The following is a 16,061-nucleotide window of genomic DNA, read 5'->3' as shown; positions in this document are numbered from 1 at the left end:
TTAACCAATGTCACCTCAATAAATCCAATAAACATATATAATATACTATAATATATAAACTGTATTTATAACACTCCCAAATAGTATACTACTTAAAATTTACATCATTGAATTACAATTAAGAGTCTATTGACCTTCTGGATGTTGAGTGCACTTAGTTTTAACTTTCAACAATCAACTCTAGGTCAGTCATTTCTTCTAGTCAATGTCCAGATTTTAATGGATAATTGACGATTTCAGATCACATACTCATAAGCTGATTAATTATGATTGATATAGTCCATGCTGCTAACGTATGAATCAATGGAAAATTTACTCATATTACAAATTTGTTCATGCAGCAGGTTCTGTTTGTTAAGTATTGTCCTTAAAAAAAATCAGCTTACACTAAAATGCCTTTTCTGGCTCAGAAAACAAGCAGTAAATATTTAATAGCCTTTTAAATGTCTAATCCTTTGCAAAGTAAACTGTATTAAATTGCAAGAGTATTGCTTTAAACCATCATTGACAAACTCTACACTCTGGGATCTAAGTGTTGGCAGTAACACTCTCTCTTTTGTAGCTTCTCAAAAACCTGACCACTAAGTATTCCAGAAAAAGAGAAAGATATAGGTGAATCTTAGGTTTTATTTTATTAAATATCAGAATCATAACCACAACTATAGCAATAGAGCTTTACTGATATGTAGTACATATTAGTCATAAGCTACAGCAATCATTTCTGATGAGAAATATAATATTGAAATTATAAAAGATACTTTTAATTTCATTTTCAATCTATGCTCATCAGTAATAACAAAGGCTGAATCTTATTTAAGCAGAAATGAAATGCAATATGCAAAATGAACAAATCAGTAATAGTGCAGGTGAAATTCCACAAGGTAAGCATATATTTACCCTAAGTAAGTATAAAGCTATATATTTCACTGTCAGAGTAGGAATACCTGAAATTTCATGCTTTTGAGTGCTTTAATTCTTTTTTTATTTACAAAAAAGTCACACACCCAAAATGCTATTTTAAAATCAAAGAAATCTGTTCTGAATCTCATTTTACTATTTAATAGAGCAGCTGAAAAATGACTTAAAGACGTAGCCATATGGTGTGAAAATCCAGAATCAAGGAAAGAATGAGATACTGTAAACATGTGAGAAGCAATAAAAGGAGGCAACTCTGAGCTCAGTTAATGAAAGCTGATGGAGGCTGTCTTTTATTGATGACATTTAAGGACACTGACTCACTGGTGTTTTCTAAAACATAAATTCTGCATTTCAAGTGTTTGAGAGATTCAGCTAAGTCTCCTTCCCTCAGCCTGGGATTGTTTGTACAGAAAGACTCCACAGAATAAATTACTGAACTTTCCAGCACAGCTCAATTAACTGAATGAAGCAGGGAGAGAAAAGCTCCAATCTGGTGGCCACAGAACAGAACTTGGCTTTATTTTTTATTGAAGAGTTTGCAAGTGGATTGTGGGGCATTTAACAGACAGCCTGGGGCCCTGGCCAAGATGGAGGGGTAGGTAGGTATGCTTCACCTCCTCGCACAACCAAAAGAAGGAAACAACCAATTTCAAAATAAAAGGCAACCAGAACTGCCAGAAAAATTAAATGTGCAGAAGTCTGACAATCAAGGAGTTAAATAAGAAACGTTCATCTATACTGATAGGAGGGGTGGGGGAGGAATCCAGGGCAGAGAAAACATGTGGCAAGGCAGTGGCTGGTGGACAGGGTAGTCCTACATTTGTGTGTGGATAAAATGGGAGGAACAACTGGGGTGTGAGACAGACCACGCAACCCAGGGTTCCAGAACAGGCAAAATAAAACCTCAGAACCTCTGGATGTAAAAACCTGTGGGAGTTGTGGTGGCAGAAGAAACTGCCAGTCTCTTGAAAGCAGGGCAAGAGCCAAGCAAGCAGTATTGTTCCCTCTCTGATTCCTCTCCCATATACAGCACCACAAAACAGGGAAATGGGTTGCACCGTCCTGCTGAATACCTAAGGCTCCGCTCTTCACAACGTGACAGGTGTGCCGAGACAAAGAAATATGACCCAAATGAAAGAACAAAAGTCCAGGAAAAGAACTAAGCAACAAGGAAATGGCTAACCTGGTGCAGTGTTCAAAACACTGGTAATCGATGCTCACAGAAATGATTGAGTACAGACACAAAATAAAGGAAGAAGTGAAATAAAGTGAAGCTATACAAAGGGAAATAAAGAAAACTACACAGGGAACCAACAGGAAAGGGAAGGAAACTGGCACTCAAATCAAAGATTTGGAACAAAAGGAAGAAATAAACATTCCACCAGAACAGAATGAAGAAACAAGAATTCAAAAATATGAGGAGAGGCTTAGAAAACTCTGGGATAACTGTAAATGTTTCAACATCCAAATCATAGGGGTGCCAGAAGGAGAAAAGGAAGAGCAAGAAATTGAAAACTTATCTGAAAAAATAATGAAGGAAAACTTCCCCAATATGGCAAAGGAAGCAGACTTCCAGGAAGTCAGGAAGCTCAGAGAGTCCCAAAGAAATTGGACCCAAGGAAGCACACACCAAGACACATCATAAGTACTTTACCCAAGATTAAAGATGAGGAGAGAATCTTAAAAGCAGCAAGAGAAAAGCAGAGAGTTACCTACCAAGTAGTTCCCACAGACTATCAGCTGATTTCTCAAAAGAAACCTTGTAGGCAAGAAGTGGCGGGAAAGAATACTCAAAGTCATGAGAAACAAGGACCTATATCCAAGATTATTCTATCCAACAATGCTATCATTTGGAACAGAAACGCAGATAAAGTGCTTCCCAGACAAGGTAAAGTTGAAGGAGTTCATCATCCCCAAGGCCTTATTTTTTTAAAATCATGTTTATTCTCTTACCGTTGTCTCAATTTTTCCCGCTTTGCCCTCCTCCACCCATCCCACCCCCCTCTTCTCTCCCTCTGTCAATTCCCACTCTGTCATCCATGTCCAAGAGTCATTCATACATATTCTTTGTTTAGTCCCTTCTCCTTTCCACCATTGTCCTCCTTCCCCATCCCCTCTGGTCACTTTCAGTCTGTTCCATGTTTCCATGCCTGTGGTTTATTTTGTTTGTTAGTTTATTTTGTTGATCAGATTCACTTATAGGTGAGATCATATGGTATTTGTCTTTCGCCGACTGGCTTATTTCCCTTAGCATAATATTCTCCAGTTCCATCCACGTTGTTGCAAAAGGTAGGCATTCCTTCTTTCTTTCTTTCTTTTTTTAAAATAAGATTTATTTTAAATCCATTTAAAATAAATTTAAATTTATTTATTTATTTATTTTAAATAAAATAAAAAGATTTATTTATTTTTTAAATGTCAAAATCCATTATAAAATATTAAAAAATTTAAATCCATTATAAAGTCTCAGCAATTAAAACAACATGACACCAGCACAGAAATAATCAAGTAGATCAATGAAATAAAATGAGCATTCTAGGAACAAATGTATATATCTGTCTAACAATATAATGTATGATTAAACTGATATTTCAAATCAATGGAGAAAATAAGGCTTATTCAACAAATCAGGTGCATGGACAACTCTTACTTGAAATAAAACAAGTATAGATCCCTATTTCACACATCATACAAAAAATATTCAGGTGAGTTAAAAATCAATATGTAAAATCTAAGGAGTTTTAGGAGAAATTCAAAATAATATTTTTCTTACCCTAAAGTAAAATATTCAAACCCAGAAGCTATAAAGTAAAATATTGACAATATGACTATATTAAACATTTAAAACTATACAGTAATATACATATTAAAAAAAGTTAAAGGACAAGCAATAGAATAGGAAAATATTTGCAACACATCTAAAAAAGGGTTAATAGTTGTTTGTTTGTTTCTTTAGGGAAATAATTCCACAAACATTTAATCAAAAAATGGATAAGGAATACCAAAAAGTAATCTAAAGCTTTTTAAAAATAATAGAAATAGGCAAGAAATATACAAAAACAGGTTTAGTTTCAACAAATAATAAAGTAACAACTAAAATAACACATCATTGTCACAATCAGATTAAAAAATATGGAATGCTTCACGAATGAATCAATGAATATCTTCATGTCATCTTTGCACAGGGGACATGCTAATCTTCTGTGTCATTCCAATTTTAGTGTATGTGCTGCCAAGTGAGCACACCAAGCCCTTATTATATGAAATGTTAAAGGGACTTATCTAAGAAAAAGAATATCAAAACTATGAACAGTAAAATAACAACAGATCAGAACTATGAACAGTAAAATGACAACAAACTCACAACTATCAACAACTGGACCTAAAAAAAAAAACAAAAACCAACTAAGCAAACAGCTAGAACAGGAAGAGAATCACAAAAATGGAGATCACATGGAGGGATAGCAGTAGGAAGGGGTAAAGGGAAAATGGGGGAAAAGGTACAGGGAATAAGAAGCATAATTGGTAGGTACAAAATAGACAAGGGGAGGTTAGGAATAGTATAGGAAATGGAGAAGCCAAAGAACTTACATGCACGACCCACGGACATGAACTAAGGTTGGAGGGCAGTGCTGGAGGGAATGGGGATACTGGGCAGAGGGGGATAAAGGGGAGAAAAAAGAATGGGACAACTGTAATAGCATAACCAATAAAATATATTTTAAAAAAGACAGCCTAAATATGAGAATAAAAACACCAGGAAGAGGTGTGAGGCACTCAGACTCAGACTTTGTCCTCAGCTGACACTGCCCTGGGAAATTAAGAGTCAGGTGTTTGCATTCTGGTGTCATTTTATTACCTGTCTTCATGAAGAATTTTGGCGTCTCCACCCCATTCACCCAGCCTCACACATAAGCTGAGCCAAATTGCCTATAAGTTCCAAATAGTTCCTTCTCTTGACTACTTTCTCAATGGAACTCAATGTCATGCAACAAAAGCTCAAGTCAGTTGATAATGATTAAACTGCCTTCTAACTAGAGAGTTGCCTAGTCCTAACCCAGAACTGCGCTCTGAGTTCAGTTATTTGTACACTAATTCATGAAATCACAAAATCAACAAAGATTTTCTGATGCCAGGCATTGGAATTACCAAGGTGAGTAAAACAGCCTCTGTTCTCAAAAAGCTCACAGTCTAGTGGGGAAAACACCCTTACAAAACCAAATCTATAATAAATTAGTTAAATACCCCAGTCAAGATATGTAAAGTTTTCAGAAGGGACTTCAAGTTGGGAAAGTGCCACAGGTTCTGCTGAGATACAGCTCACCCGTGTCCATAGAGTGGTTTCAGATTTAACTTCTTAGGAACGTGGATGCTTTCAAGGCATCTGAGAGATTTGCCTCACTTCCATGACAGTGAAGTGTGACACGTCCCACCCACCCCTTCCTCTTCATTCCAGTGTGTAACTGGTGAAGAGAGAGAGAGAGAGAGAGAGAGAGAGAGAGAAGTGGACGGCTCTGAGGCTGACTCGCAGAACAAAGAACCTGGGCTCTCCGCTCCTTGGCTCTCCCAAACCACTTGGTGACAAGACAACAATAAAGGAGGAATAATGCTAACAACCCTAGGGTTTGCTTACACATTAACAACTGACTGTCGCCCTCAACCATACACGATCCCGCAGTCAAGTCAAGTCAGTAGCTGTGGAAGTTGGGAAAACCACAACTTAAAGGCTTGGAAGCCCCACATTGTACCAACGGCATTTTCTTACAAATAGATGACATCCTCAGCAGCAGCAAGCACTGAAAACACGAGTGACTGAAAGATAGGAGGGGTGGGCAGGGGAGAAAGGAAAGACATGTTTGCGATGGCTCAGAGGAAATCCTGACCTCCCAACCTGACCCCCCGCCCAAATCCCTAGGCCTCTTTTCAGCCCAACGCTCTCTCCTGCCCGGGGAACTTGGCCTCCTTCCAATGGCACTGCCCTCGTGTGCTACATTGAAAATAAAACAAAGGATACCATTCATCATATTTTTCAACAACTGGTTTCTTTTCTTAGTTTGGAAGAAAAACTTGGCAATCATAAAGCTAAGTTTTTTTACATTTTTATATATTTTCTTCTCAGTGTCAAAATAAACTGAAAAAGAAAAAAAATGCCCAATGGTAAGAAAAGAAAAATACACAAAACCCTTCAAAGCGCAGTAGGCCACACACTGCCATTCGACTGACACCAAAACGTGGAATGCAACACTCTCAAGTTCTCCCAACCCCAAGAGCCGGCTGCCTTCTGCTTCTGTAATATGTGGCTACTTAGGGAAATTCAAATAGGCTCCCAGTGTTAACTATGCTGCATATTTACTTTAATCAAAGTGACATTTGCCAGATGGTGTCATCCAGAAAACCTCATCTGAAATAAGGAGTAGAAGAGAACTTGGTTGTACATTCCAGAGAAAATTGGACACAGGTGTTCCCCCATTTTAAGATGACTCAGTTTACAAAAATACAGAACTATGAAACAGATACATTTATGGTGTGAAAGGCCGCCACCCTCATGCCCCTCGCGATGGATACCTGGTACCTAGAATAGGGACCATGCTTCCTATGAAGGTATAAATGAATGAATAACCATGTCTCTCCATTTTCAGCTGCACCCTAACACTCTCGGGGTCTTAATTCTGAGCCTAATGTTTTGTGGTTCCCCGACCCTTCCTCTGCCTGGGAGGAAGCAAGTTGAAAAAGAGTTTGAAGCCAGAAGCTGCTCTGAGGTGCCTTTGAAAATCAGCAGACCTAAAGAGCTAATGCAATGACTATATACACTGACCCCTATGCTGTAAATAAAACAGCTTCCTCCAAGGAGGCTGAAGCAGAATTATGGCACTCACTTTAGCAATTAAATAACTGTGATATGGACTATGAAAGAAAGGACAGACATCATGGAGCATGTGCCCTAACCTGGTGGTCTTAAAAGACTTTTCTGAGGAAATGATGTGTTGCTCCAGAAACTGGAGAGCAATGGGTAAAAGCATGAACTTCAGAAAGGACAGACCCAAATAAAAACCTGGACCTGCAACTTACCAACTGTATGATCTCAAGGAAGTTGCTTAACCTGAGTCCAGGTTTCTGCACCTGAACGGCTGGAATAATATTGATCTCAGGTAAATGCTGTAAGGATTAAATAAGATAACGTATGAGTCAGCACATGGGTTCCGTAAGGCCTAAAGCTTATAAAATTTTTAGTACCATCTTTAACAAAAGTAATCTTACGGTGATGCATATTCACTGAACTTACTGTGGTGACCATTTCGCAATACATACAAGTATCGAGTCATTACAGTGTACAGCTGAAACAAATATGCTGTTACATCAATTATAACTCAACTAAAAATATATAGAAAAATTAAGAATAAGCTCATAAATAAATTTAGAATGAGAAAATTACAACATTTTTTTCACAACACATTTTTAAAAGTACAGAAACCCTATCACTATTGTAAACTCCTGAAAAATAACATGACATTTTTATTAATTATCTCTAGAATACTTTTGTACATGTTTTCCAAATCTGTATGGCTGCATACTCTTGGATCATCTATTCAAATGATAATGACTTGCCATTTTATTAAAAAAAAATACAGAGCTAATTCATTTTTCTTCTAGAATGATTGATAGAAACCTGTATTTATTTATTAATGTTTGATATGCAGCTGTCCTACAACTTCACATGCAGACATGCATGCTCTTTGTAGTTCTACCAGAGATTCATTCCCCCAAAATGTGAATTTTAAATCAATTCTATTTCATTTTATTGTCATTAAAAAAAAGAAATAACCTGGTGTATTTTTTAACTGTATACGCTACATCAACACAGACATTCCGTCAGGACAGTGGTTCGGTTCTGGATAGACATTATTAAGAACTATATCCTTTGTTTACTTTATGCTACTAATAATTGGAAGGATCTTCCACATACTCCGTTCCTCTTGAACCTTGTTTTTCTTCCACACTGAAGTATTTCTGGTGCTGGGCCCCAGAGGACATGTTCATTTGTGACAATCCTCTGGCCCAGCTTCGTGTGTCACAACAGTGTGTGAGAGGAGGATTCCTGGAAGCCATTCCTACACTGCAAGAATAGGCAAGAACTTAACTACACATGGAAGTGACTATGAACCACATAAATATATCCCACTAAATCCTAATTATCCCCAACTCAATTTTCCCTTTAACTGAGTCCAAAAACGCCCATAGCCATTCTCAGAAGCAGCTACATAATTTGCGGGGCCTAGTGGAAATGACAATGGGGATCCTCTTCTTAAAAAGCATTCAGAATTTCAGTGACAGCAGGCCATTAAACCAAGTTCAGGACTCTGTGCTATTGTGCAGGCTGAGAACCCACGAAGCTGATCCTGGCCACGCCGGTACCACCAATCATGACGGGAAGTAAAATGAAGAAGTATAAGTGGGAAGAAACAGCAGTTTCAACAAATTGTGGCTAAAATATCTTACATTTGCAAGTTTTACAAATCATACATTGATATGAGTTTATTACGAGGGTCTGTCCCAGGCCTTACAAGGGTTTCATGCAGGTGAGGGCATCTGTGGCTTACATTTCATTAGCATCACAGTAAATATGTCCCACTGAAATACAGTAGGTGCTCAAAATACTTGTGACTAAAGCTTTATCCTCTGGGACTATACAGTCTAGCCAGCAAGACAAATAAGAGATCAATAAACCTTGCCACAACTCAACGTGTCAAGTCCAAAAAACACAATTGCATAAAATGTGGAGATGTCAATTCAAAATACAAGAAATAACCCAAGTGACTCTATCCACTCCGCCAGCCAGAAGTCCTGGGGTACTGGCTTGCACAATTCAAATCTATCCTGGTCCTGGCTGCAGTTTTGGCACCATCTGGTGGCAATTTTCCTTGCTGACTTAAATACTGATGGGGACCATTTTGGGTCCTATGGCTGACTTGGCTCTTTCAAGACAGTGGGAGTGATTCCAGGAATCTCCCAATTAGTTGCAGCAAGTTTTGTGGCTCAACCCAGAAAAATTCATCTGGGAGAAATCTGTGGGGATTCATCCTCCACTTCCTCACTTGATGAAACAGGGTTGTGTCTAACAGAACAAATACACTGTCCTGCAGAGGAGGCACTGATAGTCCAGGGGAGGAAGCTCTAAAGCTGATAGATCTTCCAGGTACAGGAAAGAATAAATGAGCAATACCTCCATAGGTGATAATTGTGTAAAAGACAGATCAGGAAGACATTTTCAATGAGGAAAGATTACGGAAGTATTGAGGAGGTCTAAGGTCTAGAAGTTTCAGGAGTTTCAGGTGGACCATGCTGCATAGAACTGGAGGGTCAACCAACTGGCTGTCCAACTTCTAACTGGATCACAAGAAACTAGAGACAAAAGCCAACTGGGCCTAGGAGGAGAGGCCTGGTGTCCTGAGGATGTGGGTCCCAGGGATGTTTAAGGTTAGGGCAGCAGTAGAAATCTACAACATATGGGATACAGTAGTAGGAAGCACCTGGATGACCCAGTGGGCTAAAAGAACTTGGGGAATTTTATTACTTTATAGTCACCTACTCCATCGGGTTGTTGTGAAAATCACATGCTAGTACCTGACACTTAGTTGGAATTCAACAAATAATATCTATAATTAATGATGCTGAAAGAGTTCACAGAAGACTCCTTTCCTTATATCTTGCTATTTTATCTTCCTTTTATCCACATGAAATATAGGAGCAGGTATCACAAAAGAAGATAAACTACTAAACATAATTTGGAGGTAGACAGAAAATAATACTTGTCAATTGCCAAAAATTATTTACACTTACCAGAAACAAAGTAGTTTTATAACAAGGGGTCATTGACAGACTACATCAATAACAATGATTATTTTTTCCAAAGCAGTTTGTCTTTATGAAGATACAGGTACCTAAGAAGTTAGGAAGCAGTGGCTGGTTGTGGGTGGGGTTTCCTAAGGAAAAGTTAATAGGCTGATACACAAAAGGTTTTGGAAAGATGGTTTGGTAAAGAAGATTTGGTAGGCTGGGAGCCTGCCATCAGCTAAATAGCATCATCTACCTGGCAGGTGAAGATGGATACAAAGGAAAGACAAGTAACTATTATAAGAGTGATAAGACTATAATTCTCTTAATTTTACAATTATATTAGCCTACAATTTTCAATGGTGAAAATGCCACCTGATGGCTTACTGTATTTCCCAGTCTTAGCCCAAGTCAACACTCAGACTCCCTACTTGCTAAAAGAAGAGCAAGTCTGTGAAAGGGAACATAGGAGAGAACCTGACAGTAAGAAAACAAAATGAAGAGAATAAAATGCTAGCGAGAAGAAAAGGACAGTGATCATCAACAGGCTATTTCCATTAGTAACTACATCCACACTGAATATTTTCTGCCTTATTCTCGTTTCCTTCAGTTTAGTCTGCTGATAGGTTTACTTCTAACAGGATCCAGAAGGAAAAACAGAAACCACAAAGTATTCCAAAAGAGATAACATTTTTAAAAAATTGACCAACAGTTGCTGGAGAACTAGAAGAACAAGGAGAGAACACAGTGCCCCAGAGATAGGACTTCAGGAAGCCCCTCATCTGCCCCTGAAGGAACAAAGGGAGGGGGGCTGGGATCTCAGAGCCTAAAAGCTTAGAGGTGAGGGCTGGCCAAGCTGGGGCTCAGACCTCTGAGGCAGCAAAACTGCCAAGGCTGGTGCTTCTGAGGGGCACAATGAGGCTAGCTCTGAAAGAGTCATAAATAAATAAATAAATAAATAAATAAATAATTCTTTAAATGCTGGAACCAAGACCCACCACCGGGTTAAGAGCCACTGCTCAGGTGGGGCTGCCAGAAACAAACAGGAAGGAGCAAGCCCCTCTCCTCTTCCGGCCAGGCAGCCTCCCCAGCACCCTACACTGGCAGAGCCGAATGCGGAACCAGCCGGCAAAGAAAGAACGTAGTCTGCAGAGTCCCAGAGGCATAAAGCAGTGTAGAGAAGGGTGGGTGTAGGGCTGGGAGACAATGGCTGGACAATACACACGCTACACAGTTACAAAGAGAAACTCGTGCCATGTTTAGGTCTCTGGCTCACATCTTAATTCACAAACTAAACTGCCTCAAAATATTTCAAATAGGGACAAAGGAAATGGCAGAGTAATCCAACATCAGGCTGAGGTCCACCAGAGCCACACTTAGCAGGATCTTTCCTTACAGCTGAGAGGAGCAATCTCAGAGACCGCCGTTAGTGTCTGAATTGTTCTTACCTATGAAAAATGGGCTCCTCCGAGGCCATGTGCGGGCCTGCTTAAAACAATAAGCTTTTCTAACCCCCGAGCACGACATACTCCCGGAGCATGGTCTGGATGCTTATCAAACAAGTTCCTGGGCCGTTCTCTGAAGTTTCTGGGCAAGTACAAACAACAGAGTCAAATAAATGCCTTTTAAAAGCAAGGCAGTGGAGCACGTACCCTGTCAGTGAGATCCTCGGATCCCCACAGAGTAAACAGTAACATGAGAATATTTATACTAAACAAAACTGTATATCAAGCCTGCGTTGGCTCAGCCAGAGGGAATGATAAATTCCTCGCAGATCTCTCACAGAGCGGTCCTTTGTGGACCATGGACGCCACTTCCAAGACAGTACAAACCAATTACAGAGCAAGGCTTTTCATTATGTTGAGGAATGAAAATATTACCCCCCATTTTGTTTTATTTTGCAGTTATATTTTACTTAGCCTGACCCACTCCCTTAGGTTGAAGTAGTTTTAATTTACTGTTGAGTCAAGCCCTAATTCAGGTTGGAAACAAAGGACACCACCCCCCAACAAGAGCAATAACAGAAGCTCCTGTCGCCTGCATAGCCTAGCTTTTTGCTTTCCTTGTCTCTCTTCTAAGAAACTAAAAGTTAAAGTTTAGAGTTGGGTAGAGCAGAAACACTGAAGAGTTGATCAAATGTAAACTCTCTTTGCCCACATCCATTTGCCTTATTCACAACCTGCAACAAGTCATGGGCAAAGTCATCTGGCAGGAGATGCAGGTTAAACGAGCTATGAAGCCACGTTCCATACAATGTCCACTTTGTGGTCCCATAGAAAAAAAATACTGCAGAAACATTTGCACAAACTGCTGGTTTGCTCCTAAGAGGCCAATGTAAAAAAAGGGTAACATGAGTCAGGGTATTTCTTAAGTTCATTTTGTCAGATTTTCTCAACCTAATTTGATAATCCATAGTTGTTATTGATCTATCCCAGCTACATCTGCCAGCTCAGGCACAGGAAATTGGAGCAAGGGAGGAGGAGAAGAGAGAGACAATAGAAAAGAACAGAGATATTAAAATATGAACAAGAGGTAAGATGTGATTGTACTCTTTTTGAAAATTCTGTATAATAAAGATAGTAAATTACTGTTTTTGCTCAAAAGCCAAATTTAAGCAACTCCATTTTAAACCATTAACTAAATCTCCTATGTAGGTCCAAAGCCATCATAATAGATTAAAAAGGGAAAAACAGGTCTTAAATGTTTGTAAATTTAATGGATATGAGAAATTTGCCAAAAACTTTATTTAGAAAGTATGGGCTTAGGGAAATTATCTTATTCAAATGTTTGTTCTTTGTTTTTTTCAACTTTTGTGGAATTAACATAAACTTTTGAATAATTAATTGCACTCAAATACACATAATGTAAAATTTACCACGGTAGCCATTTTTAAATATATAGCTCACTGGCATGAAGAGTTCGCGTTGTTGTGCAACCATCACCACCACCTCCAGGATACCGTTTACCTTTCAAAACTGAAACCCTGTACCCATTAAATAGACGTTTGGTTTTAAAAAGGCCTTGCACAAAGCCAGATGCCTAGAACAGTGATAGGAACCTGGAGAGGTTAATTCAGCTAACCAGCAAATGAATCAAATCCTCTGACAACTGCAAATAACTCAGTGGCACCATGTGCTTTTCTCTCTCTCATCTGTTGAATATTGATGCCCATAACTATGGAATAAATATGGAAAGAGTATTAGCAATATGTTTCCTTTTTATGTTTCGGCTTACAAAGTACTTCCCTCCAATACAGCCCTTGGTTAAGGTAAGAAAACTCCCTATTTTACAGGTGACGGAACTATGCCTACAAGGCAGGTAAGAGCAAGGAACCCAAGCCCCCCAATCCACTGTCCAGTGCTCGTTCCACTAGGTTATGTGGCCTCTGCCCAAGCAACGAAAGAGCTAGGCGCTGCTGCTTCTCGGCCCTCACAGCCCTCGTCGCCACAGCCACTGCCCTTCCTGTGCCTGAAAACTAAACGGAGCCCATCATCTCTACATCTTTTTGGGACTGATATTGTCAGTGAAAAGACATGACCAAAGAAACATAATTCTGGAACAAAATTCATATAATCAGATTCAAGAGTCAAATGTAAGTGAAACAATATTAGGATACATTATTGGATCCTCTAAAAAGATTTAGTTCAATCTCATTTTTTATTTTTAATTCCTTAAAATAAATTCGTATTATGTGCTCTTATTTGGAAAAACCATCATCTTTCTTGCTAAACAAAATTAACAACAAAAAAATTCATTTCTTTGTGCTGTATGGTTAAAATGTACCTTGTACTGAAGCAATTTAAATACTAAAGATTTACATAAAATTGCCAGAATCAATAAGTGGCTTCTTTTAGTTCACAAAATGACTACATATTTTGATTTTTTCCAAGTAAAATTCTTCCACTGATACTCTTCTCTTTGCTAAAAAGCAATATGTTCCCTAAATTTTCAGACTTTTCATTTAAATTCCAAAAAGGATAAGCCATGCCCAACACCACCATTCCATCCCCCTATATAAACATTAAAATTTTAGACAAACTGGGTTTTTTGGAGTTGTCTCTGAAATGTACAATAGGTCTATCTAAAAATTGGAGGGCAAAAAAACCCCCAAAAAACCATATTTTGAAAGAATAATTTTATTTTATAATTCTCTTCACTTTTTAGTCACTTAATCCTTGATTTTTTAAAGGTTTATTTATATATTTTTATAGATAGAGGAAAGGAAGGGGAAAGAGAGGGAAAGAAACATCAATGTGTGGTTGTCTCTTACACAGCCCCTGCTGGGGACCTGGCCCGCAACCCAGGCACGGGCCCTGGCGGGGAATCAAACCATCAACCCTTCCCATCCACAGGCTGGCACTCAGTCCACTGAGCCACACTAGCCATGGCTAATTTTTTAAAATACACATTAAAAATGATTACTTAAAAAATTAAAGTTGAATATAAAACTTGGGAATAAAGACTTTGGGGAAACCAGGGAAATGAGATTGCTTAAAGTGGGAAATCTTTTCCCTATTTTATAGGTGATGGGATTATGGCTACCAGGCAGGTAAGACCAAGGAATACAAGCCCGTCAATCCACTGTCCAGTGCTCATTCCATTTTTGGTTTTGTTCACAATAATTAAAGGTGGTTCAGCAACCATGGCCATATTACTCAGCTGATTCAGGGGGGCTTCTAAGGCACACAAGTGCATAAACTTGATGAAGAATTATGTTCTCATCAAGTTTTAATGACAACCAGAAATATCACAGGGCAACTATGAAAACCTATAAAAACTGATTGTTGAACAAAGAATGCTTCTAATTTTCCAATACAAAGCTATAACCAAACTCTTTGTATCTTCCCCTCATCTTTACTGGCCAAAAAACAATTTTGTAACGATTGATATTTTCCCTTAAAATTTATATGAATCCTTAAACTGGATCACATGAAAACACCTCCCCGTATCTTCCAGAATTCTCCAATACTTTCCTTTATAGCATATTCAGCACAGTTCTTGCACTCTTGAGGTGTAAATCCAATTAATGCTCTCCCTATAGTACCAATTCCTTTATCACCTGCCAACTTTTTAACTTGAGCTTCTATGTAGTGAGGAGATACATAGGAAAAATGGTTGCCAAGGACACTGTAAGCCATGTATCGAGAATCTTCTGAGGTTTCTATAGCTTCTTGGTCTTCAAAACTCTCCACATTGCACGCTATTTCAATTTTCCCTTCATGGGGAAAAGCCATCGTTTGGACGCCCTTCAGTCCATTTGCATTTGAGCCCCGAATGGCACTAGCAATCTCTTTTCCCAAAGCCAAGTCTTGAGAGTCTATGGTGACATTGCAGTTCATCACATATGGGCTGGCGCCGATGCCTAAATCATTAAAAAAGTATGTTAATCAACCAAAGCAAAAAACTCCTTCTGAATTTCTATTCTTTAGCCAATTTTAATCTAAGGAGCTAGCTTTACTTTTTTTATTTTAAAATAATACAGATATCTCTCATTATCAGCTCCAGAGTTCTATGAAGTTTTTATATACGAGGTCTGTCCAGAAGGTGTCCAGCCATGTAATATGAAAAAAATATATTTATTGAAGAAGATACAAGAAAAATTGTACAAAAATTGGTAACTCAGTCCCCTTCAAAGGAGGCATGTTGGGACCTTACACAGTTCTCCCACTCTCCATCTGCTGCCCTGTCATATTTTCCTGAACCTCATCGATGGTCTGAAATCTCTGCCTTTTAAGCATAATGCAAAATTTGATGCAGATTCATTGTTCAGCTCACTCAGTCATTTTGAATTCAACAACCACACAGTACACATGCTCACACAATGGCATCTACCGCCCACACTGACTAGTAGAGTGAAGTCATCATTGTTCATGCATGCACATTCCAGTCCACTCTCCTTGGCTGCCAGGTTACAACAATGTCACGCAAACCATTCTCATCATATTAACAATGGTTAGACTTTTTCTGGACAGACCTCATGTATGTATATATGTTTTGTAACAGAGTTATTTGAGCTACAAGCTTTGAAAGTGTCTGACGGTTGTTTTTTTCCGGAATAATTGAGAAGAGTCCAGACTTTCCAAAATAGCAACAGAAAAAGGAAAGCACACTTTAATATTAAATATCAACAGCAGCAAAAAACCTTGGTCTTTCATTCATTTCCAAGGACATCTCCACAAGGGTTGGAATTCAGTGTCAGGCCTACGGGCATGGGAAACAGGAATAAATCATTCTGTAGCCATCCCTTCCTCTCCAAACACACACCTATTCTGACTGAGTTAGGTTAACACCCAATTCAAGTGAATCTCAAC

General features: G+C 38.6%; 1 protein-coding gene and 1 pseudogene across 5 annotated transcripts in view; both read right to left on the bottom strand.

Annotated features, from left to right (window-relative positions):
• Positions 1–4,044: 4,044 nt before the first annotated feature.
• Positions 4,045–4,162, bottom strand: LOC129080815 (uncharacterized; annotated as a pseudogene).
• A 9,759-nt stretch (positions 4,163–13,921) lies between these two features.
• Positions 13,922–16,061, bottom strand: part of FTCDNL1 (formiminotransferase cyclodeaminase N-terminal like) — a 36,792-nt gene continuing 34,652 nt past the window's right edge. For all 5 annotated transcript variants that reach the window (XM_054586219.1, XM_054586220.1, XM_054586218.1 and 2 more), the window contains one exon: positions 13,922–15,112. In XM_054586219.1, the coding sequence (XP_054442194.1) occupies positions 14,676–15,112 (437 nt within the window). In that variant the 3' untranslated portion in view covers positions 13,922–14,675. The remainder of the gene's footprint in view (positions 15,113–16,061) is intronic.

Source organism: Pteronotus mesoamericanus, unplaced genomic scaffold (assembly GCF_021234165.1).
Source record: "Pteronotus mesoamericanus isolate MK-2021 breed Mesoamerican mustached bat unplaced genomic scaffold, CSHL_Meso_final contig_90, whole genome shotgun sequence".
Lineage (NCBI taxonomy): Eukaryota > Metazoa > Chordata > Mammalia > Chiroptera > Mormoopidae > Pteronotus > Pteronotus mesoamericanus.
The sequence above is the reverse complement of the archived record's forward strand: the minus strand, read 5'-3'. Positions and strand labels throughout refer to the sequence as shown.